Below are 16,343 nucleotides of genomic sequence, written 5' to 3' on the forward strand. Positions count from 1 at the left end.
TTGCTGTAGTTCAAAGTAAGTTTATTGTGAAAGTACATGTTTGTCACCTTATGCAACCCTGAGACTGATTTTCTTACAGGCTTACTCAATAAATTCAAGAAACACATTAGAATCAATGAAAGACCACACCCAACAGAACAGGCAAGAACCAATGTGCAAAAGACATCAAACCTTGCAAATACAAAGGAAAAATGATAGATAGATAGATAGATAAATAAAGTGTAAATATTGTGAACATAAGATGAAGAGTCCTTGAGAGCGAGTCCATAGTTTATGGAAGCAATTCAGTGATGGGCAAGTGAAGTTATCCCCTCTGATTCAAGAGCCTGATGATTGAGGGGTAAAAACAGTTCCTGAACCTGAAGGTGTGACTCCTAAGGCTCTTGTAACTTCTTCCTGATGGCAGCAGTGAGAAGAGAGCATGACCTGGATGGTGCCTATCCTTGATATTGTTATGTACCCCTTTTGCTGTAGTTGGCTTGTATGAGGAGTGGGTACAAATACTGTTGCTAACAGAGGATTTAAGTGGTTGTTTTATTGAGAAAGAAGCTGAAACCTATAAGACCTTCTTGAGGGGGAATAGATGTGTGTAGGGACTTTACATACATGGTGAAAATGAGGCAGTCAGGGCCAGGGAATTGAAAGTTACTGAGGAGTTTAAGGGCATGAAAAGTGTCACAGATGTAGTTGGGAAGGGACTGAACCAAAGGGGATGGAATGCAATCGAGGTATGACGACACAATTTTGGTGGGGCAAGAGTAGGCAGAGACAACAGGCCTACCAGACACAAAATACTGTGCAGATGCTGTGGTCAAAGCAACACGTACAACACGCTGGAGGAACTCAGCAGATCAGGCAGCATCCGTGGAAATGAGCGGTCAACGATTTGGGCCAAGACCCTTCGTCAGGATCTCGGCCCAAAACGTTGACTGCTCATTTCCACAGATGCTACCAGACAGTCAGGTTTATGAATCTCAGGTGGGAGGTAAATGTGAGCAGTACGGAGTAAGGGAACTATGAGATTAGTGACAGTGAACGGGAGTTTACCACAGTTGGTAAGATCAGTGATGCTGTTGGAAAGTTTTTTTTTGATGGCCCAGAATAGGTATCTCTTCAAGGGGTAGTTTTGAGGAGGTGTCCTGGCCTCAGCAAAGTAGAAGTCAGTGTGCCACACTACAACAGCACCCCATTTATGCTCTCTGTTAGCCAGCTACTTGTGCAAAAATGGCAATATATACTTTCCTGGACAATGACCTGTTACTTTTCACAATGGCCTCTCATTTAGTACTTCATCAGATGCCATCTGGAAAATTAAATGTAAACCATCTATCAGTTTCTCCTTTTTATTCACAGTACACTTTACTACTTGAAATAATTCAATTAATTGGTCACCTATTAGTTTCTCTTCATAAAACCTGGTTGACTTTGCCAGGTTGCATCTGACACCGTTGTACCTTGCTGTATGAGGCTATATCAAGCAAATGTCATTCCTCACTGGTATAGTCAGACACAGATTATTCACTTGTTTTCAAGTCAAGTCAAGTCACTTTTATTGTCATTTCGACAATAACTGCTGGTACAGTACACAGTAAAAATGAGACAATGTTTTTTCAGGTGTAACATGACATAGTACAAAAACTAGACTGAACTATGTAAAAAACAACACAGAAAAAAAAACTACACTAGACTACAGACCTACCCAGGGCTGCATAAAGTGCACAAAACAGTGCAGGCATTACAATAAATAATAAACAGAACAATAGGGCAGTAAGGTGTCAGTCCAGTCTCTGGGTATTGAGTCTGATAGCTTGGGGGAAGAAACTGTTACATAGTCTGGTCGTGAGAGCCCGAATGCTTCGGTGCCTTTTCCCAGATGGCAGGAGGGAGAAGGGTTTGTATGAGGGGTGCATGGGGTCCTTCATAATGCTGTTTGCTTTGCGGATGCAGCGTGTAGTGTACATGTCTATAATGGTGGGAAGAGAGACCCCGATTATCTTCTCAGCTGACCTCATTATCCGCTGCAGGGTCTTGCGATCTGAGATGGTGCAATTTCCAAACCAGGCAGTGATGCAGCTGCTCAGGATGCTCTCAATACAACCCCTGTAGAATGTGATGAGGATGGGGTGTGGGAGATGGACTTTCCTCAGCCTTCGCAGAAAGTAGAGACGTTGTTCTTTCTGTGACCATTTTAAGAGATGTACTTGATGTGGTAGTCATGTTCTTTTGGTTTCACTTGGAAGTTCCTATGATGGTTGATTACTCACACTGGAGTTTGTTTGAATGTGCCCACCCACCGCTCACAGGAAATTTTAATATAGAATTGGGCGACATAAAATTGGGTCATGTGGTGCAATAACACGTCCACAGTAGTGTTAGCATTCTGTACATGCTGCTTGCTAACTTCACATCATCAACATTGCTTTCCCTTAAGTACACGTATACTTTCAAACATATTAAAAGGTTGGAAATCCCATATTTTAATTGTTCTCTGAGCAAAAGAATTTTCCCCGAAGTTATCACAGGCAGTTTTATTCTAAATTCCCTTTGTGTTGTACTTCCCCACAGGCTGAAACACGTTCTGTTTTTCTCCCATTAAAACCCCTTCAGTGTTTACATAGGACATGCCGTTTCCTTCCTCAGAGAAGGCGCTGTGCCTTTCAGTCATTCCTGTTCACTGACTCCACTCAGCCATGAAATTACAAAAAACAGAAAAAGCTGGAAGCCTGCAGGTTTGGCAACATCTATGGAAAGCGAAACAATTAACACACTAGGTCTGACGCCCTTCAACGAAACTGAGGAAGAGAAAATCATTTAGTTCAAAGTTCAGTTTATTGTCACATGCATAAGTACATCTACGCACAGGTTCAGTGAAAAACTTAACTTACAGCAGCATCGCAGGCACAGAGCATTGTATCAGCAGCATCCAGGAGAAAAACATAAATTATACATAATTTTACACATACAACACAATAATAATAGTAAGCTATAATGATTAAGGTTTTGCCAGTTGGTTAAAGACAAAATAGTTAAAGGGAAGTAGCTGTTTTTAAATCTAGTGTGGGATGTCAGTCCTCCTCATCTCCTGCTAATGGTAGTTGCAAAAAGATGGAATATCCCAGATGGTGAATGTCTTTGATGATAGATGTTGCCTTATTGAGGCAGTATCTCCTGTAGGTACTATGAATGGTGGTGAGGGTTGTGTCTGTGATGTATTGATCCACTGCTCTCTGTAGCTGCTTATGTTTCTGTGCATTCAAATTACATACCAGACCACAGTGCAGATAGTGGGGATACGTTCAACAGTACATCTGTAGAAATCTGTTAGTGTGTTCGGTAATAACCCAAACCTTCCTAATCTCCTAAGAAGGAAAAGACACGGGCGCACTTTCCTACGGTTGCAACTATGTGCCGGGCCCAAGATAGGTTATCTGATCTGTTCATGCCCAAAACATTGAAGGTCTCTTCAACGCTTTCCACCACTAATTCCATAAGGTAGGCTGGCCTGTGTTGTTGATCAGTGTGGAGCTGATGTTGTTAGCAATGTTCACTGATTAAAGTCTGCCATTGAGGAAGCTGAGTATCCTGTTGCAAAGCAGCCAAGATTTCAATGCTTGAGGATGAGTTAATATTGGATATTGAGTTAACACTGAGCTGTATTCAATGATAGCACCCTAACATACAAATTCTTATTGTCCAGATGCAGAAAGAAGAGCCAGAGAAATCACATCTGCTGTTGACCTTTTATGGATTAGACATTCTCTGAGGCAGGCATTGATTTACCCCAAAAGATGGGTGAAGAATGGGTAAAAAAAAAAGGGAAAAATTATGATCAAAGGAATAAACATGACAATTAAACAGCAAATAATCAGAATCGGGTTTATTATCACTGGCATGTGATGTGGAATTTGTTAACTTAGCAGCAGCAGTTCAAGGCAATACATAATCTAGCAGAGAAAAAATACTAAGAAATAAAATAAAATAATAATAATAAAAAAAACATTTCAGATTGAAGACCCTTCACCATAACTAAAAGAGTAAGAAAGCAATTACTCTTACATTGCAGAGTGTGTGTGGTAGGACGTAGTAGGATGAATAGATCAAATAGAATATCTCTGATGGTGTGAAGACAGGGTTGCCATGGGGATACATTGTTTATAAGGTCACCTAGATAATAGATTAATGAGTGAAATCAGATATCAAGCAGTTGTATGCAATTTGAGAATTGCAGTTCAGAGCTGTTACAAAGAACTGAAACCAAAAGAGCTTTGTTGGAAATACCCCAACAGCTCAGGCAATGAAAATCAGCTTTACACTTTCAACCATATCAATATAATTATCATGAGTTCAGAGCAATTGTGTAAATGTTTGACTTAACATTTTTTAAGTCATTTGAACAGGAAAAGCTGAGGAATAAAACATCATTTAAGTTGCAGAGAAGGGAGCGGGTGGAGAGAAACAAAAGTTACTGTGCTAAGGTGGAGACCAAGAAAGTTCTGTACTGGTTGTGGTTTAGAAGGGTGCTGAAGGTTTATTAGTCACAGATGATCTGGCTGGAGCGGAGAAGATGGAGGGAGATAACTTAGACCAGAAAGAACGGGGAAAAAATATAGAGATCGTGGCACCGGTTTTTACTCCTTCTCGCATTGGAAAACCAATTTCCTCTCCTTTTTGTCATTGCAACTAACTTCAATCAAATTGCAGTACATTATTGATGGTCAGAGCCGGTGCATGGAGATAGGTAACCATGACATTAGCTCGGAATGAAGGCCAGTTATAGGGTCTATTTGGGGAGGTTAGGGACGATGGGTGGAAGCAGCTGGTGAATGAGAGGTAATAGTTACCAATGGAACTGCAACAGAGAGAAGCCTTAAGGAAATTGGATGCCTCCAGTTTCAAGGCTGAGGCTTAGATGGAAGTGGGCCTTATAACAAGTGTTGGTTAAAACATGTCACACTGATTATGCACGTGTTATCACCTTCACCTGCATAGTACATGTATGCCAAGTGGCATTAGTGTACATGTCCAGAGGTCTCTGTCAATAAGAATTTCTATTATATGTATTAGATAAAATATATTTGTGTGGCAGTTACAGTGAAAACATGGTCATACTAGAACGTTTACTAGCCTTTCACATTCATTTGAGAAATTGGGAAAGAAAATCCTCCATTCCCCATGTCTGCTCTAAGAGAGTGGTTGCCCTTCATTGGGATGTCACAGACTAACAATCGGTCAGATTCTATTGCTATAAATTCCATTGCTATAAATTTACCTAAACCATTGTGAACCTCCACTTGGCAGACGGACTAAAATTGGAAACTCAAAAGTTAGGGGCAAGATAAAGAGGGTGAGTGAAAGCATGGAGAGGTATTATACCTCTTGGGGACCATATCCTAAAATGAATATAATCATTTGCATGTCTGGTGCATTTACAATAGCTGACATGTCTGCCAATTTGAAACTGTTTCCTATAGGAAACCCATTCGTCTGCTCAAAGAGCAAAACAGTTAGTTAAACAATTAATTTTAAAATATGTATCCTTAATGTTTTGCTACTTAACATCCAATTGAAACTGTTTCTCCCTGCATGAGTTTGTGATTGTGGAACAAAACAAGGTGCTATCTCACCACTACTGTGCTTTGTTACTCCTCAACCCTGTGTCCTCAACTCCATACTCTACTCCCTAGATACTCTCGGCATGTGACTAAACTCTGCTCTAACTCCACCTACAAGTACTCCATAGTAGAGCAAATCTCAAATAATAAGTCAGAGTACAGGAAGGATAATCAAAGCCTAGTGACAGGGTGTCATAGTAACAACTTTTCCCTCAATGTCTGCAAATCAAAAGATCTGGAAATTGACTTTTAGAAGGATAAATGCACAGGCTCCTGTTTCCAACCATGGTGCTGAGGTCAAGTGGGATTGAATGTTTCAAGTTCCTAAGAACAATAGCCTGCCCTGGTTCAATGTCCTAGATGCCACTGCAAAGAAAGCACACTGATGCCTCCACTACCTCAAGAGGCTATAGAAATAGGGCAGGTCACCATTGACCCTCACTAGTCTTTATTGACTCACCATAGAAAACATTTGATCCTCTTGCATCATGGCTTGTTGTGGCAATTATTCTGATGACCGCAAGAAACTGCAGAATTGGGGACACAGTTCAGCACATCACAGAAGCCAGCCTCCCCTCCGTTGTCTCCGTTTTTATATTTCTTTCTGCCTCAGTTAAGCAGCCAGCATAAGCAACCCCACCCACTTTGGACGTTTTCTCTTCTCTTCCCCCCCCCCAATCAGGCAGAAGGTACAGAAACCTGAAGCTCTTGCAACTAATTGTCTGCTTGCACTGCATTTTATCTGTATCTATAACTCTTTATTCATTTTGTTTATTATTTTACTTAGTACTGCCTTAATATACTGTTGTAATGAGATTATGTATATGGACAACATGCAGACAAATATTTCACTATACAGGTGACCCCCGCTTTTCGAACGTTCGCTTTACGACAACTCGCTGTTACAAAAGACTTACATTAGTACCTGTTTTCGCTAACCGAAGAGGATTTTTGCTTTTACGAAAAAAAGCCGCTCACTTTATAAGTGAGTTTAAAAACATAGAAACATAGCAAATAGGTGCAGGAGTAGGCCATTTGGCCCTTCGAGCCTGCACCGCCATTCAGTATGATCATGGCTGATCATCCAACTCAGAACCCTGTACCTGCTTTCTCTCCATACCCCCGATCCCTTTAGCCACAAGGATCATATCTAACTTTCTTGAGAAACTTTACCCCGAGAAAGACTGCAATGACCATGAAGCCCTGTGCGGGCAGTTGTTTGCGCATGCATGTACGTGCCGATTTTTTTTTCTCCAAATCGATTTTGGCTCGCTGCCTTCCCAAGTTTGATAAGTGAAACTACACCATACCTACAATATTTCTACTTTATATAGGGTGTAAATTTATCATATCATTCCTGCTTTTACTATATGTTAGTGTTATTTTAGGTTTTATGTGTTATTTGCTTTGATTTGGTAGGTTATTTTTTTGGGGTCTGGGAATGCTCACAATTTTTTCCCATATAAATTAATGGTAATTGCTTCTTCACTTTACGACATTTTGGATTACAAACGGTTTCATAGGAACGCTGTACCTTCGGATTGCAGGGGAAACCTGTACCTCAGTACATGACAATAAATAAACCAATTTACCTCTATCTGCAGTTCTGCTAATCCATGTTTTGCTATGAAGATGTTTCCTTTTCAAAATAATTGTGCATAATTTAAAAAGTTAAATAATCATAGATAATGCACACAAAGGCAGATTTATTGTATTCAATATTTTGTAGCCAACTAACCAATGACCTTGTGTAACCCAGCAACAAGAATTTCTTGTTGAAGCTGTCACAAATGCTCAGTGATGAGATTCTGCTGCAGTCACTGTTAATATATGGGGAGATGTCCTGTCTGTATTCTGCTGCTTTTTGAAAATCCAGGTTACAGATTTGTTCCTTCTATTTCTTCTTCTTGTCAATAGAAGCACCTGTTGCACTAAGTGCACTCAGCAGTTGTCCAAATGGTGCCCAAGGCTGATACACATTCTGCAATAAAGGCTTGCATTTATATTATGCTTTCATACCATCCAAAGCAGTGCAGTGCTTTCACTACAATCCCTGCTGTAAGATTGATAGCTTATTTAATAACATGCTGCCACAAGGCATGAATGAGTTGGACCAAAGGGCCCGTTTCCCTGCTATATGACTCTAGATAATAAATTACCTGTTTTAATTGTGTGTCTGAGATTATTGACAGGAGATTAGAGATCATTCTTTTGTTTTGCAGAACAGTGCACTCAAGAGTTCTCCCACCTTGTTGTTTGTTTCATTAAGAATATTGTTTGTCAGAAAGGTAGCACCTCCAAAAGTGCAAAACTTTCTCAGTATTTACTCTGAATTGTTTGCCCTGGACCTTGAGCCTGCAGCCTCCTGCATCACGGTGAATGGTATTACCAACAAAACCACAGTGTCAAGTCCCAGTAATAGGCAAACCATCTCAACAACTTAGGTGAAAATGTATGCAGCACTGAAAATGCAGAGCAATTTATGAACAAAGAAAAATACATGTTTTTATAACATAGGATATTTTAAATGGTTGACCCTAGAGGTAACAGGCGCTGCATTGATATAAAGTATTTTAAATTGATTGTTCATGCTAAGTAAATTCTCAGTTGTAAGGAAAAGGAGAACAACATTGAAATCAGTGGTTTCAGAAGCCTAGGTGCTTGCAATGTTTGGCTTAAAAATAGAATGTCAGTGGGAACCAGTAGATTAAAAACTATATTATAGCCTTAAATTGTTGCTACTGTTAAAGTACATGTGACTTGGCTCTTTAATTTGCTTTGGGGGAGGTTATTTGTGGCTTGAAAAATGCAGATAGTCTTTATTTATTAAAACAAAGGAGGAAACATTCCAGCTCTCACAGGAGCAATCCATCAGTCCCATGTATCAGTCCTGTATGTATGTATTTATTCTTTCCACTTTTTTCTCTCTCTCTGTCCCTCTCACAATCACTCCTTGCCTGCTCTCCATCTTCCTCTGGTGCTCCCCTCCAGCTTTCTTTCTCCCCAGGCCTCCCGTCCCATGATCCTCTCCCTTCTCCAGCTCTGTATCCCTTTTGCCAATCAACTTTCCAGCTCTTAGCTTCATCACTCCCCCTCCTGTCTTCTCCTGTCATTTCAGATCTCCCCCTCCCCCTCCCACTTCCAAATCTCTTACTATCTCTTCTTTCAGTTAGTCCTGACGAAGGGTCCCGGCCCAAAACGTCAACTGTACTTCTTCCTATAGATGCTGCCTGGCCTTCTGTGTTCCACTAGCATTTGGTGTGTGTTGCTTAAATTTCCACTATCTGCAGATTCCCCATGTTTGAGTCACATTCCATATTTATTTCTTCTGCAGCTCCGTAACTTACTATTTTTATTGCCTTCAATAATTCCACTTTGATTCTTCCTGACTCTGATCTGTAAAAAGAAATCACTTACAGTGGTCTTTCAATCTTGCAACATGCCTTTGTTTGTTTATTTATTTAGAGATATAACACAGAACAGGCCCTACTGGCCCAAGAACCCAGCAAATGTTGAATCTCTCTGGGTGGAGATTAGGAATAGTAAAGGGGAAAAAGTCACTGGTGTGGAATAACATTACAGTGGCAAAGGCAATAAACAGAGGCATGTAAGAATGGAACAACAGTTATCATGGGGGACTTTGACTTGCACATAGATTGGGTGAATCAAGTTTGTCGAGGCTTCAAAGAATGCATCCATGATGGCTTTCTTGAACAGCATGTTACTGAATCTACAAGGGAACATGCTATCTTAGATCGGGTCGTGTGCAATGAGACAGGTAAAGTTAGTGAACTTATAGTTAGGGATCCTCTTGGAAAAAGTGATCACAATATGATTAAATTTCTCATAAAAACTGGAGGGTGCAGTAGTTCAATCTAAAATCAGTGTATTATGCCTAAACAATGGAGACTACAATGGGATGAGGGAGGATTTGGCTAGTGTAGACTAGGAACACAGGCTATACGGTGGGACAGTTGAACGGTGGAAGAATTTCAAAGAGATTTTTCATGGTGCTCAACAAAAGTATATTCCAGTTGAAAGCAAGGACAGTAAGGTTAGGGAGAGCCAGCCTTTGATAACTAAGGAAATAAAAGAAAGCATCAAGCTAAAAGCTTGTGCATTCAAAGTCACCAAGACTAGTGGGAAACTGGAAGATTGGGAAAACTTTAAAAAGCAACAAAGTATCACTAAATGAGCAATAACAAAAGGGAAGCTAGACTATGAAAATAAACTAGCACAAAATATAAAAACAGATGGTAAATGTTTTTATAATTATATAAAGCAGAAATGGTGGCTAAAGTGAATGTAGGTCCCTTGGAGGATGAGAAGGGGGAATTGATATTGGGTAATGAAGAAATGGCCAAGGCTTTAAATGACTATTTTGTGTCAGTCTTCACAGTGGAGGACACATCTAACTTGCCAAAGAGAGATGTCATGGATACAATGGGAGGTGAGGACCTCGATGCAATAGTTAGCAATAAACAGGTAGTGCTGAGCAAACTTGTGGGCCTGAAGATGGGTAAGCCCCCTGGTCTTGTTGGAGTGCATCCCAGGGTACTGATAGAAATGGCAGAAGTTATATAGAGGCTTTGATGATGATCTACAAAAATTCTCTGGACTCTGGGCAGGTCCCGGCAGACTAGAAGACGGCCACTGACCAAACAAGGATGTAGGCAAAAGAATAGGCCAGTTAGTTTAACATCTGTAGTTGGAAAAGTACTTGAAGCTATCATTAAAGAAGAAATAACATCTGGAAAGAAATGGATCCATCGGGCAGATGCAGCATGGATTCAGCAAAGGCAGGTCCTGTTTGACAAGCTTACTGGAGTTCTTTGTGAATATAACAAGTGCAATGGATAGAGGGGAACAGATGGACATTATTTACTAGGATTTCCAGAAGGCTTTTGATAAGGTGCCACATAAAAGACTTATCCATAAGATAAGAATGTGTATAGTTAGGATGATGTATAGGCATGGATAGAGGATTGGTTAACCAATAGAAAGCAGAGAGTTGGGATATATGGGTGTCACTCTGGTTGGCAATCAGTGATGAGTGGTGTGTCACAGGGGTCGGTGCTGGGCCTGCAACTGTTCACAACATACATTAATGATCTGGAAGAGCGGGCCAAGAGTAGTGTATGCTGATGATACTAAATTGTGTGGAAAAGCAAATTGTGCAGTAGATACAGAGAGTCTGTAGAGAGATATAGATAGGTTAAGTGAGTGGACAAGGGTCTGGCAGTTGGAGTACAATGTTGGTAAATATGAGGTCATCCACTTTCGATGGAAGAATGAAAGAATAGATTATTATTTAAATGGTTAAAAGAATTACATCATGCAGCTGTGCAGAGGGACTTGGGAGTGCTTGTGCGTGAATCACAAAAGGTTGGTTTGCAGGTGCAGCAGGTAAATGGAACGTTGGCCATTGCTAGAGGAATTGAATTTAAGAGCAGGGAGGTTACGCTGCAACTGTATGGGGTACTGGTGAGGCCACAACTGGAGTACTGCATGCAGTTCTGGTCTCTTTACTTGAAGAAGGATATACTGGCTTTGGAGGAGGTTCACCAGGTTGATTCCAGAGGTGAGGAGATTAGATTATGAGGAGACATTGAGTTGCTTGGGACTGGACTTGCTAGAATTCAGAAGAATGAGAGGAGAACTTATAGAAACATTTAAAATTATGAAAGGGATAGATTAGGTAGAGAAAGGAAAGTTGTTTCCACTGGTAGGTGAGACTAGAACTAAGGGACATAGCCTCAAGATTCAGGGGAGTAGACAGGACGGAAATGAAGAGAAGCTACCCAGAGAGTGGAGATTCTGTGAAATTCTTTGCCCAATGAAGCAGTGGAGGCTACCTCAGTAAAAATATTTAAGACAAGGTTGGATAGATCTTTGCATAGTAGGGGAATTAAGGATTATGAGGAAAAGGCAGGTAGGTGGATATGAGTCAGATCTGTCATTATCTTATTGAATGGCAGAGCAGGCTCTGTGGGCCAGATGGCCTACTCCTGCTCCTATTTCTTATGTTCCAACCCCAGTTTAACCCTAGTCTAATCACAAGACAATTTGCAATGACTAATAACCCTACTAACTGGTCTGTCTTAGGACTGTGGGCGGAAACTGGAGCACTCAGAGGAAACCCATACAGCCACAGGGAGAGTGTACAAACTCATTACAAACAGTGCCAGAAATGAACTTCAAACTCCAATTCCCCAATCTGTAATAGTGTTGCGCCAACTACTACACTACCGTGGAACAAAGCTAGAGCACCCAGGGAAAAGTATGTGGTTCAGAGGTTCAAGATTCATTTATTATCAAAGTATACAAATTCTTCTTCTCTGGGTAGCCGTGAAACCAAGAAAGAAAGGAATAGATAGGCAGCATGATCATCACCCCCCCCCCCCAAATCCCCCTCCCTGCACAAAAAAGTGATTAAAAATGGAGCTGGCACATTGACCCCCAAATATTCCCCCTCCCCACCCACACAAAAAAGAGAAACTTTGGGTGAAAAACGCAATACAAAAGATCTATGGAAAAATGTCTGTAGTCCAAGACTACACCAGAAGTGCAGAAAATCTGGGGTTTCTGGTGACGGAGAATGTACAAACTCTATATAGACAGCATCAGGGGTGAGGATCAACCTTGTATTGCTGCAGTTGTGACATAGGTATCTCACTGACTTCTCAGCGTTTTGACCCAAAACACCAATGTGCTCCTTTTGTTCCTTGACCCAGAGTTTCTCAATTTCTTGTTTTGGATTCCATCTTTTGTCTTCACCACAGATGTCATTGGTCAGCCAGATTAAATTCCACCTGATGCAGGAATGGACAGTATCAACAACAGATTCAAATCTGGTGGTTACAGACCAAAAAACTTAAGTAGATAGTTGGTAGGATAAAATCGCAAACACGAGGAAGTCTGCAGATGCTGGAAATTCAAGTAACATGCACAGATTGCAGGTGGAACGCAGCAGGCCAGGCAGCATCTGTAAGAAGAAGCACTGTTGATGTTTCGGGTCGAGACCTTTCATCGGGACTACTGGAAAAAAGAGATAGTAAGAGATTTGAAAGTGGGAACGGGAGGGGGAGACCCAAAATGATAGGAGAAGACAGAAGGGGAGGGAGGAAGCTAAGATCTGGGAAGTTGATTGGCAAAAGGGATACAAGGCTGGAGAAGGGTGGGGGGGAAGTATCATAGGATGGAAGGCTGTGAAAGAAAGAAAGCGGGAGGGGAGCACCAGAGGAAGATGGAGAACAGGTAAGGAGTTACTGTGAGAGGAAAGGAGAGAGGGGAAAATATATGTGTGTGTGTGTGTATGTGTGTGTGTGTGTGTGTGTGTGTATGTATGTATGTATGTATATAAATAAATAAGGATGGGGTAAGAAGGGGAGGAGGGGCATTAACAGAAGTTAGAGAAATCAATGTTCATGCCATCAGGTTGGAGGCTACCCAGATGGAATATAAGGCGTTGTCCCTCCAACCTGAGTGTGGCTTCATCTCGACATATTGGAATGGGAATGGGACGTGGAATTAAAATGTGAGGCCACTGGTAGATCCTGCTTCCTCTGGCAGACAGAGTGTAGGTGTCCAGTGAATCGATCTCCCAGTCTGCATCGGATCTCACCAACATATTGAAGGCCACACCGGGAGTACCAGACACAGTATATCACACCAGCAGGCTCACACCATTAGTCCTGACAAAGGGTCCCGACCAGAAACCTTGACTGTGCTTCTTCCTATAGATGCTGCCTGGCCTGCTGCGTCCCACCAGCATTCTGTGTGTGTTGCTTGTAGGATAAATTGCTGTGTTACACCTTTTGAACATGAAGTTTAACCTCAGCTGCAAATGATGTTCCAGACCTGACCTGACACGTCCCATTGATGTTATTGCAAAGTTTTCACCAATGGAGGTTCTAATTAGCCTGGATATAAATTGGGGTCTGACCCAATCCTGGTGTACTCATACGATGAATTAATTTTAAATTGAGGTGTCAAGGACTGAGATTTTCCACATCTGTTTTCTGAGCACTCCTGGCTCTGCAGTATATTTGCTTATTTTGTTGGAATTGGTAATAACATTTCATAAATGATTTGATGTCATAACCCCAACATAATCTCCAACTCCTCTTCTAAACAAAATGGTCTAAAGTGGCAAATTTGCCTCAGAGTTGATTGCCAGCCAGGGATGCTCCAGTAATGGGGTATATTTGAACAGGTGCATGCATGTTAATGACTCATGACTGAAAGAGCTTGCATTGAAAATACAGTGTGATTGAAGAGGAAGCAGCTGCAGTGGACTAGCTATTTTCGTCTTTGAAAAAGCGGTGACATGGGCTTCTGTTTACTGATGTAGTTCTTCCAGCACAGAATGGTAGAATCATATAGAAAGGACTCAGTCTTTATTCACAGTGCTAGAGAAGAAACATGAAAAGCTGTGTTTAATATTTATGTTTGTACTAGCCTTGTGAATAAGTTGTTCAGCTGTACACACTACCTAATCTTTCCCTGAGAGCTTATAGCAAACACCCTTTGCAGTTTACCAAGTACTGCAACCAATACTCCAGTTGCAACCTAGGTATTGATATTAGTTCAAAGTTCAAAAGTAAATTCACTATCGAAGTACATATATATCAAAGTACAACCCTGGGGTTCACTCTCCTGTGGGCATTCTCACTAAATCTATACAATTTAACTAAAGCAGGTGGTTAGCATCTCTCGCTGTCTATTGGATTTTGTTGATAATACATCTATGTTGTAGTTAGTTATAGTTAATGATTAATAATGATCTTCAGTACTTGGGGTTTTCTGCCATCGACAGATTGTTCATTCAATAAGAAAAATAAATGTAACAGAAAATACAGAGTTAAATGATGCTCTCCAGCAAAAGTAAATGACTAATAGCTGGTGTTTTAGACAAATCCTCTGATTGACTACAGCCTTCCAATCCTGTGGTGGTAAAGTACATCGATACAGTTGGTTAAAACCAAGATCACGTTAATAGCTGTCAGTATTTCAGTTTGAACCTAATACATCAAAATGTTGTTGATTCTTTAGGAATTCCCCCAGTGTACCACAGCTTGTTTGCTCTGATGAATGAGAAAGACCGGTCATGGTACCCTCCAAACCACATCTTCCACATTGATGAATCAACAGATGAATGCACCATCTATCGGCTAAGGTGAGTTGCAATCTACAAGCAGTGATGCAACTGATTTTTAAGCTGTGTAATCATTATTTACAGGATAGAAATATAAGATTTTCAATCTCTCTCCTTTTTATCAGTAATATATAGAATATGTTATTCATGAAACATCCTTATTCAAACCCTGGAGACAACTTTTGTTCTGTTATGTTAAGACTTACCCCAGTAATTTTTATTTCAAACAGGTTAAATTAAGTTGTAAGGTTTTAAAGAGCTGATGTTGGCATCCACATTTTTTCTGGGTTGGTCACATTTTGTCACAGACCTGAGTTTATAAGTAAAAAACCTACAGAAATATAAATGGACAAATGAAGTTCTATTGGACAGAAGGCAGTCTTTGTAGATTAGTCTGTGTAGATGTGCTCAGTGGTGCAGAGGACTTTACCCAGGATGGACAGGGCAGTATCCACTACTTTTGGCTAGATTTTCCATTCAAAAGCATTGGTACTTCCATACCAGACCGTGATACAACCAGACATTATACTCTGCACCACACAACCAGTCAATATACTCTGCACCACACATCTAGAGGTTTGCCAAAGTTTTAGATGTCATGCCAAATCTTTGCAAACTTCTGAGGAAGTAGAGAGGCTGCCATGCTTTCTTTACAATTGGCAGTTAGGTGATGGGCCCAGGACAGATCCTATGAAATGGTAACACCAAGAATTTAAAGTTTCTGGCTGTCTCCTCCTCTGATTCCCCCACTGAAGACTGTCTCAGGACCTCCTGGAATCAATAATCTGCTTCTTGGTTTTGCTGATACAGAGTGAGGGGTTTTTGTGGCACTACAGCCTGATTTTCAATCTCCCTCCTATAAGCTGATTCGTCACCACCTTTGATTAAATAAATATTCAACTATCAATATACATATATTTGATATATTCAAATAACTTTTGAAAGTTCTTTCTGAATTTGCTTCTAATCAGTCTAATCCAGATCACAAGCGTTCATTAGCAAAAACACATATTCTTGATTTATTTTGGTGAATTGTCTTAAATATTGGGCTTCTGATCACCACCCCTTCCCAATGAAATCAGTTTGCCTTTTTTATTTTATCAAAATTTCTCATCATTTTGAAATGTTGCTTCTCTTGCCCAAAGCAACAATCCTAGTGTCAACAGTCAAGCCTAGGATTTAGTAATTAACTATCATACCTGATAGGTGGTGTGGTGGTACAGCAGGCAGAGACCCAGGTTTGATCCTCACTTCAGTCTAGTTTTTGTACTGTGTCATGTAAAACCATGGTACTGCAAAACGTTGTCTCATTTTTACTATGTACTGTACCAGCAGTTATGGTCGAAAAGACAATAAAAGTGACTTGTCTTGACTTGGCTTCAGATGTCCAGCTGCGTCTTCCTACAGAGTGATGTTGACATTCCTTGGTGTCTTAAAAGCCTCTCTAGGATGCAAAAAGACACTGTAATTAACATCCTTGAAACAACAAAGAAATGAGTTTGCCCTATAATACAGTTAACTATTGTTCAAGGACTACTGTTAGGCACGAATATGAAATTAGTAAGCCGACATTC

General features: G+C 40.6%; 1 protein-coding gene across 3 annotated transcripts in view; it reads left to right on the forward strand.

Moving 5' to 3' along the window:
- Positions 1 to 16,343, forward strand: part of jak2b (Janus kinase 2b) — a 268,366-nt gene that overhangs the window by 176,024 nt on the left and 75,999 nt on the right. For all 3 annotated transcript variants that reach the window (XM_059974879.1, XM_059974881.1, XM_059974880.1), the window contains exon 3: positions 14,667 to 14,790. In XM_059974879.1, the coding sequence (XP_059830862.1) occupies positions 14,667 to 14,790 (124 nt within the window). The remainder of the gene's footprint in view (positions 1 to 14,666; positions 14,791 to 16,343) is intronic.

Source organism: Hypanus sabinus, chromosome 7 (assembly GCF_030144855.1).
Source record: "Hypanus sabinus isolate sHypSab1 chromosome 7, sHypSab1.hap1, whole genome shotgun sequence".
Lineage (NCBI taxonomy): Eukaryota > Metazoa > Chordata > Chondrichthyes > Myliobatiformes > Dasyatidae > Hypanus > Hypanus sabinus.